This window comes from Mastigoproctus giganteus, chromosome 4 (genome assembly GCF_048544385.1).
Source record: "Mastigoproctus giganteus isolate SK-2022 chromosome 4, ASM4854438v1, whole genome shotgun sequence".
Taxonomy (NCBI): domain Eukaryota; kingdom Metazoa; phylum Arthropoda; class Arachnida; order Uropygi; family Thelyphonidae; genus Mastigoproctus; species Mastigoproctus giganteus.
The window spans coordinates 100,639,018-100,649,658 of NC_143578.1; the positions used below are offsets into that span (position 1 = coordinate 100,639,018).

The 10,641-nt window shown below is 41.7% G+C and overlaps 1 protein-coding gene across 1 annotated transcript in view; it reads right to left on the reverse strand.

The window, feature by feature from the left end:
- Nucleotides 1-5,915, reverse strand: part of LOC150086950 (cAMP-dependent protein kinase catalytic subunit alpha-like) — a 100,999-nt gene extending 95,084 nt beyond the window's left edge. Inside the window, exon 1 of the mRNA XM_090372331.1 lies at nucleotides 5,817-5,915. Within this exon, the coding sequence (XP_090228457.1) occupies nucleotides 5,817-5,915 (99 nt within the window). The remainder of the gene's footprint in view (nucleotides 1-5,816) is intronic.
- Between the last annotated feature and the right edge of the window lie 4,726 nt (nucleotides 5,916-10,641).

Here is a 10,641-nt window from a genome sequence, read left to right on the forward strand (position 1 = left end):
GGGGTTATGGTGACTTAGCTGCATCATCTGCTTTGTCATTGCCTGCTATTTCAGACTGATTTTTTTTTTTTTTTTGGTAGTGATTTATGAGAATGCCAATTTCCTGTAGGAGGAAATGATAAGGACATTTACCCTGTATGATTGAAATAGCACTGGTTTGGTTTGGTTTTTAATGGCGCATTGGCAGCTAAGGCCATAATGCGCCAAGTCAGGTTTAAAATGCTATTAAACATTTTGGTAGCCAAGGCTACCACATCAAACAATTAATTATTATGTTAAAAAGGTATAAAAGTAAAAGCATAAAACTTAGATCTTTGTATAAAAATTAATGAATTGTAAAAAGTTAAAAATGTCAGACATATTGTGTCTGTCACCTATAATCTGATTGAGCGTAAACGGCTCAGTCAAATTATTAAAAGTGGTAAAATACGAGCGTCGTGCTTCTATGAAAACAGGACATTCTATTAAAATATGACGGATGGTTAAAATAACATTGCATATCTCGCACATAGGTGGGTCATCCGCCCTCAGCAAGTAGGAATGGGTTAGATGACTATGACCTATGCGGAGCCGAGCAAGAACAACTTCCTCTCTTCGGACCCTGCGTAGACTGGACTGCCATTGCATAATTACAGGCTTGATGTGATGTAATTTATTTGTGGCCTGTCCATGCCAAGAATCTTGCCATTGGGAAAGTAGTTTAGAACGTATTATTTGCCTGTAGTCTGTATAGGGGACTGACAGGCAATAGTTATCCAGGGAAATGGCTGATTTCGCAGCGGCATCAGCCGATTCATTTCCCCGGATCCCAGTGTGGCTTGGGATCCAGCAAAAACGAATATCGAATTCTAATTTCTTGAGAGAAAAAAGAATCTGCCGGATCCTGGACAGGATCGGATGAGGGTTAAAACTCACCGATACCAGAGCCTGTAACATGCTCGAAGAATCGCAATAAATCATACACCTCTGGTAGTTGCGATTTTTAATGTGATCTAGGGCTGTTTGTATTGCATGCAACTCTGCAGTATAAATGCTAGTTTCTTGTGGGATCTTATAGGATAATGTTTCGTAAGGGAACACAACAGCAGATCCCACATGACATTCTAACTTTGAGCCATCTGTATAGTTGGCAGAAAGTCAGAATACTGCTGTCTATGTGATGCAAAGAGTTGCTGGTAGACAGATGGCGGTGTAGTAGCCTTCTCCCAGATCTTAAGGGAGAAGTCGCAAGTTGGAAAATAAGCATGCCAGGGTGGAAAGAATTGCCTTGGTGACTGGGCAACGTTGTCTACCGTCAAGTTTAGCTCATTCAGCAGCCCTTGAATGCGAGAATACCAAAAGGTTTGTTGGCAGTCCGACGGGTGTTGTAGAGGTTTTCCCAGCGTGGCTCAAAAACGGATGGCCACGTGGGATGATCGGGCAGGGATTTTAATTTGAAGGCATACTGTAAGGACAACTGTTTACGTCGAAGAGACAGAGATGGTTCATTTGCTTAAACATAAAGGCTTTGGACAGGAGATGTGCGAAATGCTCCAGTGGCTGTCCGGATGGCTTGATGGTGGATTGGATCTAACCACCGAAGTGCACTATCTCTAGCAGAACCATAAACCTGAGACCCATAGTCGAGTTTGGAGCGGACAAGTGCTCGGTAAAGACAAAGAAGGGTAAAACAATCTGCACCCCATGAAGTTGACGAAAGGGCACGAAGGATGTTAAGCCCTTTGACACATCTTGTCCTCAGCTGACGAATATGTTGTAAAAATATCAGCTTTTTGTCGAAAATAAGTCCAAGGAATTTGAATTCTGCTAAAACTGGGATGTTATTTTGCCCAAGCCGTAATTCTGGGTCAGGATGAAGATTACGTTTGTGTATTGTATTGGTATTGGTATTTTGGGCACAAGGGCAACTAAGGCCAAAATGTGCCTGTTCCTATAACATGTTTTCATATAATATTTCATTCCAGTTTTTAATCATAGAAAATCATATATTTGTATCTGCTTAAGAAAAGTAAAAAGTTCATTTAAATTCGCATTGTTTCCAATAATATGAGCAAGTGATAGAGGCTCTTTCATTTGTGAGAGTGAAAGAAAACTAGTCCTTCGGAAGTAGGAATACTGCTTACAATCTATGAGTATATGCTTCACAGTAAGTGGTAAAGCACAATGAGTGCATTGAGGTGGAACATCCTGCTTCAGTAGATATACATGGGTTGGATGCGTATGCCCTATGCGTAATCTTGCTAGCACAACCTCTTCTTGTCTGTTTTTCCTTAAGCTAGATTTCCATAGTGCTGGTTCCTCTTTGATTTCAAGCAATTTGTTGTTCGTTTGTGACCTCCAGATTTCAGACCACTGGATTGTATAGATTTTTTTAATGCGCTGCAAATAATCTATGTATGGTACTTGGTAATGTGATGGTATTGCACTGATTGGTTGTTTGGCTGCCTGATCTGCTCTCTCGTTACCTGTGATACCAGAGTGCCCTGGAATCCAGCAAAATAACACTTTATGATTCTTACTTCGTAGGTGGTTTAAGCAGGAAAGAATTTGTTTTATGATGGGATGCGATATTGAAAGATTATTGTCGAAAGCAGACACTGCACTCCTGGAGTCTGTGTATATTATACTGCTAGTATTATAGGAAGTGTTTATATTTTCTAGGGCTAATTTTATTGCATATAATTCTGCAGTGTAACTGCTACACTCAACTGGTAGTGATATAGAAATTGTAAAAGAGGGAAAAACAGCTGCAGCACCAACAGAAGAGTCTGTTTTCGAACCATCTGTATATATTATACAGCGTTGAGCATTATTGAGGGCATGTCCTTTATGGAGCTGTTTAATACTTTCATCTGGCAGGGATTTCTTTCCCCATTGCTGAAAATATTTATCACAGTGAGGGAGAGTTACAGACCAGGGTGGATTAGGTACATCATTCTCTTGAAGCATATTGTCAAAGTTTATGTCCCAGGCATGTATCAATTCTTTTAATCGAATACCAGTGGGTCTATTTTCTGTAACTTTGCTGTTGTAGAACGTGATCCAATCAGGGTTGAGAAGCAATGGTCGAACAGGATGGGCTGGAAGGCTTTGAATTTTGGCTCCATAATTAAGGAGTAGCATTTTCCTTCTAAGGTGAAGTGGAGGTTCGTACGCCTCTACATACAGACTCTGGACAGGGGATGTTCTAAAGGCTCCTAGCGAAGTACGAAGGGCACTATGTTGGATGGTGTTCAGTCTGCTTAGTGCACTTTTCCTAGCAGAGTCATAGACAACAGCTCCATAATCTAATCGTGACCTGATAAGAGCACGATACAGATGTAGCAGAGAGTATCTGTCGGCACCCCATTTCATGGCAGAAATGGACCGAAGAATATTTAATTTCTTTAAACATACAGTTCGGAGATATGTTATGTGAGAAACAAAGTTAAGTTTGGTGTCCAACATTAAACCTAGGAATCGAAGGTTACTGGTGAGTGGTATCAGGTGGTTCTGTAGCCGAAGCTCCGGTTCCGGATGCAGCTTACGTTTTTTGCAGAAGTGAATTGCAACAGTTTTTTGTTCTGACATACGATATCCGTTCTTCTGTGTCCATGTTTCTAGCTTATTTATGGAGAGTTGCAGCTGTCTTTCAATAGTATGAATATTTTTTGAACTGCAAGATAGAGTGAGATCATCAGCGTACATGTATAATTCGACAGTATTGGGAATGTTGTGGGTTATAGAGTTCAGCTTGAGTGAAAAAAGAGTAGCGCTAAGTATTGACCCTTGTGGGACACCTTCTTCTTGGGTATAAATACGAGAAAGCACTGTTTGATAACGAACCTGAAATGTTCTGTTTTGGAGAAAGTTTTGAATAAATTTCGGTAAATGTCCCCGCAATCCTAGGGAATAAAGTTCTCGCAATATGCCATACCTCCAGGTTGTGTCAAAAGCCTTTTCAATGTCCAAACTTACCATTACAAGGTGTTCGTTTTTCACATAAGCATTACGAATGTTAGTCTCTGCTTTCACCATGAGATCTAAAGTGGACCTGTTTTGTCGGAAACCAAATTGATTGTTGTTTAGCAGCTTTTCAGTTTCAAGAACCCAGGTAAGTCGCCTGTGTATCATCTTTTCTAGAGTTTTACCTAGACAACTGGTGAGGGAGATTGGTCGATAATTTTGTGTGAGTGATTGATCTTTTCCTGGTTTGGGAAAGGCTAGAATAACGGAGTGATGCCAGGTAGAGGGATATACACCTTCAAGGAAGATGCGATTAAAGAATGTTATTAGCAAATTCAGAGCTATATTGTTTAGATGTTTCATCATTACATAATAGATTCCATCAGCTCCGGCAGCGCTATTTGGCGATCTGTTTAGTGCTGTTTGGAGTTCAAAAACACGAAAAGGTTGATTATAGGCTAGAGACTGGGTAGTTTGGAAATTTATCTTATATTTTTCTGCAATGGCTTTAGTTTGTAGGAAGGAAATATCATAAGCTGTAGTGGCTGAAGTTTCAGAGAAAGTCTCTGCAAGCGCGTTGGCTATTTCTTGTGGTGAAGATATTTCTTGTCCGTTCTTGGTTAAAATTGGAGCAGAAACCGGTAAAAATTTGCCATTTAGTTGTCGAATTTTTTTCCAAATAATTTTACTGCTAGTGTCTTTTGTGATAGAAGATGCAAACTGTATCCATGATTCTTTTTTGGCTTGTCTTCTAATTTGCCGTGCTTTTGCCTTAAGCCTTTTAAACTGAATCAGGTTGTCGGTGGTTGGAAACTTACGGAACAGATTCCAGGCTTTATTTTTTTCTTTTTTCGCTATGGTACAAGCATCATTCCACCAGTGTTTCAGGTTTCTATGTTTGGAAGCAGAAAACGTTGGTATTGCTTTGGAAGCTGCTGCTATTATTTGTTTGGTAATGTGCTCGGTGACATCATCAATGGACCCTAGTTGTATCAATTGGCTATCAAAGGAGATGGAGACAGAGAACTTTTCCCAATCTGCTTTAGAAAATTTCCATAATACCCGATGATCAGGGCAAGGTGTCTGCGTTGTTTGGATTCTGCATATTATTGGGAAGTGATCACTGTTGTGCAGATCATTTAAAACCGTCCAATCAATAATAGGAAGTAACTCAGGGGAACAAATAGACAAGTCAATTGCTGACATACATCCCGTGGAGAGATGAGTGTAGGTGTTTTGACCAGTGTTTAGCAAAGTTAGGTTCACTTGGTCTATGAGCTTTTCTAGCAAGTGCCCTCTATTATCCATGTGAGCAGATCCCCATAGCGGATGATGTGCATTTAGGTCACCAAGAAGACAAAAAGGAGATGGTATTTGTTTTATAAGATCTTCTAATTCTTGAAACGTGTAAATATTGTTAGGTGGAAGGTACAGGGAGACAAGAGTTATTGTTTTTCCAATTGCTACACGAACTGCGACGGCTTCTAAGTGGGTCTGAAGAGGAATGTTTCTTGCTGGAAATTTACAATTCACTAAAATTGCAACTCCACCATGTGCATGGCTTGAACTAATTCTATCTTTTCTATAGACTGTAAAATGTTTAATTGAATAAGTTACCTTTGGATTTAAGTAAGTCTCTTGCAAGCAAAAGGCTACCGGATTATATTGCGAGATCAAGTCATATATATCATCGGTATTGCTGCGTAAACCTCTGCAATTCCATTGTGCGATGTACATCATTATTTGGTTTTAGAGAGGGAAGATGATTCTGTCTGTTTCTTGTAAGATGGAGCATTTTGCTTTTGACGATCATGTTTTATCTTATCCTTTCTTGGAAAAAAAGGGCGTCCGTATTCTGTACTCCCTTCTACCTCATCGGTACCAGTAGATGAACATCCAGTTTCCATGTCATCTTCTGCATGAAGATCAAGGATTGTTTCCTCTTGTGCATTTACAGCTTCGCTGTCCATGCTGCTTGAATTAGGTTGTTGCAATTCAGTGGCGCGTTGTCTTTGTGGTTTCCTTTGTAATTTATCAATTGACGTAATTTTAGATGGAACTGAGAGTGGAGTATTGTTTATTTCGTCGATTGAAACAGGTTTGTTAGCGGGCTGATTTGTCAAAAGTACAGATCGTGCCCATTCTGCAATGGAAGTGTTAGGAGGGATTGACACTTCTGTTTGGATAGCAACAGCTTGACAGTTTTGGGTAGCAGTAGCATAGCTGCGTTTTGGCATTGTTACCTTGACTTGTCTTCTTGCTTCTTGATATGATACTTTGTTTTCAATCTTAAACTTCTGTATCTTTTTTTCCATTTTCCACAGATCACATGATTTTGAATAAGCTGGGTGATCATTCTTACAGTTTGGGCACTCTGGAGATTTTGCAGTACAATCTGTTTGAGAATGATTTTTCGAACCACAATTAGGACATGTAATTTCTCCTCTGCACGTTGTTTGAGAATGTCCAAATTTTTGGCATTTGAAACACCTTAAGGGATTTGGAATGTATGCCCGGACTCGGCAGTGGAGGTAGCCTGCTTTCACTGAGTTTGGTAAATTTGGTGTACTAAAGGTCAATATGATATTTCGTGTTGGAACTAGTTTGTCGTCCTTCCTGATCATGATTCGCCTTGCTTGTGTTACTTTTTGTTCTTGTAATTCCGTAACTATTTCCTCTTCGGTGACGTTTAGTAAATCCCACTCACTTATAACTCCTTTGGAGGAGTTCAGTGTATTATGCGGGGTGACTTTAATTGGGATTCCGCTTATAGTTGAAAGTTTCAATAACAGTTCAGAGTGTCTTGCCTGCGTGGTTTCAATTAATAGATCTCCTGACTGGAGTCTTTTTACCATTTTTGGTGTTCCTGCTGAGTTTTCAAGACATCTTTGAATGACAAAGGGAGACAATTTGCTTACTGGTTGATTCGATAGTGAATGCATTATCAGAAAAGCTGGTGGTTCTGGTTTGCTAGAATCTGTTCTCATTCTTTTTGAGAGACTTGGATCATGTTCCCTTCTACGGGTGTCAACATGTTGAGAGCCTGTTGGCTCTAGTGGTGGATAGTCATCGCAATCCATTGTTGCTCCTTTTCGCCCCGGGAGAGGAGCTTCCTTCTCCCAGGTTTCCGACCCCGCCACGTGGAGGCAGGAGCGGTGCCAACTAGTGGCCAAGCAATCAGAAGAATAGGAGAGCAGTACGATGCTAGCGATAGCAGTAACATTGCAAGCGGGGTTAGCAGTAACGTTGCTAGCGTTGAAGCAGTGACGTTGCTCAGCGAGGGAAGCAGTAACGCTGCGAGCGGTCAGCAGTGACGTTGCGAGCGGTCAGCAGTGACGTTGCGAGCAGTGGAGGGTTTATGAAAACACTAGTACTCACTCTAGGAAAAACGCTAGAAAACGCACTATAAAGATCGCTTGGGAACTATCGCTTGGCACTCGGGGCCTTACGTTTGTGACAGTAGTGTACACAAACAGTCTTCTGTGATGAAAATCTGAACCCATTAGCCAAAGACCAAGCTGTAAGATGGTCAATAGTTTTCTGCAGTTGCCTTTCAATGACCCTCATATTGCATGAGTGACAAAATATAGCAAAGTCATCAACATAGAGGGCATTGTTTACAGTGGGTGGAAGTTGTTCTGCGATAGAGTTTATTTTGATTGCGAAAAGTGTGACACTTAGAACGGATCCTTGTGGGACTCCCTCTTCCTGAGAGAAAACTCGAGAGAGGGTGGATCCTAAACGGACTTGAAACTGGCGATTTGAAAGACAGTTTTTAATAAAAAGAGGAAGGTTACCTCTAAGACCAAAGTTATAGAGGTCTTTTAAGATCCCAAATCGCCAGGCTGTGTCGTATGCTTTTTCAATATCAAAGAAAACTGCTACCAAATGCTCGGATTTAATAAAAGCATCACGAATGGACGTTTCCAATCGGATTAAATGATCCAGAGTGGATCGATTTCTTCGGAAGCCGCACTGTGTCCTGGAAAGCAGACCATTTGTTTCTAAATACCATACGAGGTGTGCATTAACCATTCTTTCCAGGACTTTGCACAAACAGCTTGTCAGAGCAATAGGACGATAGTTACTTGGATTGCTAGGGTCTTTTCCTGGTTTTGGGAAAGAAAGGACGATAGCTCTTTGCCAGGAATCCAGAAATTGTTTGTGGATAAAAATTCTGTTAAACAGAATTAAAAGGTGATCCTTAGATTGTGGTGAGAGGTGTTTTAGCATTTCGTAGTGGATGTCATCGGGCCCCACAGCACTTGCATGCGTGAGAGAGAGTGCTGCATTTAACTCTTCCTGTAAAAAGGGCTTGTTATATGATTCAAGCCCTTTTGAAGAGAAGTTCGGTGGGTTTTTCTCAATTTTCTTTTTCAGGGCCAAAAAGTGGAAAAGATGTTATTGCAGAGATTTTTGCAAATGTTTCCCCTAAAGTATTTGCAATTGCAGTTCGATCTGCAATTGGACATCCGTTGTGCTTGAGGATCACTGAAGGGCATGGTGAATATTTTCCCTTCATTTTCCGGATCTTATCCCAGACTACTTTTGAGCTAGCAGCCTGAGTTATGGAAGATGTAAAACGAATCCAAGATTTCCTTTGGCTCTGACGTCGTACATAACGCACTTTCGCACGTGCACGTTTGAATGATATTAAATTTTCAGTCGTGGGATATCGGCGGAATATCCCCCACGCTTTGTTTTGTGCTTTTTTTGCTACCGTGCATTCTGAATTCCACCAAGGTTTGGGAAATAGTGGGAACCGGCTGGATGATTTTGGGATTGCAATTGCAGCTGCTTGGACAATCGTTTCTGTGACATACATGACTGCTTCATTGATTGGCTCCTGACTGACTGTAGCAATGTCAAAGTTTACCAGATATTGAAAGGCATTCCAGTCAGCCTGATCAATCTTCCACCGCGGTAAACTAAATGGCAGACAGGGTCTACCACTAGTTAGGGTTGTTATCACGAGGAAGTGATCACTTCCATATGGATTTTCTTCTACCTCCCAAGTAAGTGAAGGAAGGAGAGAAGGGGAGCAGATAGAAAGATCAATGGCAGAGAATATACAGGTAGGCATGTGGAAGAAGGTGTTTGTTCCCACATTTAGGAGGGAGAGGTCATTGTCAGTGAGCATACGCTCTATGACTCGCCCCCTTCGATTGATGTTAGCACCACCCCACAGAGAATTATGTCCATTGAAATCCCCAAGAATTAAACAAGGGGAAGGCAATTGCATGATAAGATCATCAAGGCCTTTCTGGGGGATGTCATTCCCAGGCGGCAAATAAACGGAGCAGACAGTTAATAAGAACCCCACTGAAAGGCGAATTGCTACAGCCTCAATGCTAGTTGTAAGCTGCAAAGGCTGAAATGGGATCTGGTTGCCGATGAGGATTGCGACTCCTCCGTGAGCAGGACCATCCACAATTCTATCCTTACGAATGATGGTAATGTTATGCATAGTGGGGTCGTCATTTGCCTTTAAATAAGTCTCCAGTATGCAAAAGCAAGCTGGTTTGTGCTTTTGCAGGAGTGCCTTGATGTCATCAGTATTTTGCCGGAATCCACGACAGTTCCACTGTAGGAATTTAGCCATTATTTTGGCTTGGTGGGTCCATCAGGCGGCTTCCGAGGTCTTACCTTTTTCATTTCTGGCTTTCTCCTTCCTGGGGAAGTATGGACGCTGTCCAGTGTCCATTTCCTCCTCAGCAAAGAGCTCCAAAACTGAGTCTTCTTGTACCTCCTTCTGCTCGACATCCATGTTTTCTTGAGTACTAGGTGGTATTTCACCTTTCTTATTCTTTTCTTTTGCATTTGCTTTTGTTATTTGTGGAGCATTAGGAGGTACCGATATAGGAGTGGCAGCTGATTGATCCTTCTGTGCAGGTTTTTGGGAGCTTAAAAGATAACGTGCGATGGGAGTAAATGATTCTTTTGGAGGGACGGACATGTCCGTCTGAGTCCCAATGGAACGCCTCCCTGCTACCTTCTGGGCGTAGGTAGGTTTTTTGATGTTGAGAGGTTTCACTGCTTTCCTTGCCTCCTGGTACGATATGTTTAGCTCTGCCTTCAGCCGTTGAATTTCTTTTTCTTCTTTCCACCTCTGGCATGCTCGTGAGTAGGCCGGGTGTTCGCCTTCACAGTTAATGCAGGTGGGTTTCGTGGCTGAACATGCTGTTGTTTCGTGGTCCTTTGCACCACATCGAGCACATGCAAGGACTCCACGGCAGGCCATTTGAGAATGTCCATATTTCTGGCATTTAAAACACCGTAAAGGGTTTGGAACATATGGACGCCCTGGACAGTTGATGTAGCCAGCTTTAATCTCATCAGGAGGTTTGGGAGAGTTAAGTCAGGATAACACTCCTGGTTTTAACAATTTTTCCATCCCTTTGAGCAGTGATTCTCTTGACGGCAACAACTCCCTGTGGTTTTAATTCGGAGCAGATTTCCTCCTCGGTGACGTCGAGAAGGTCCCACTCCGAAATGACACCTCTCGATGAATTTAGTGTTCCGTGTGGTGTCACTGTTATGGGTATTCCTCCGATTGATGTTACTCGGAGTAGATGTTCAGACTGCCTGTCATTTTTTGTTTCAATCAAGAGGTCCCCAGAACGGAGCCTCTTAACTGACTTGGGTGTACCTGCTAACCCATCCAACCCTTTTTGTATAAAAAAGGGTGACATTTTA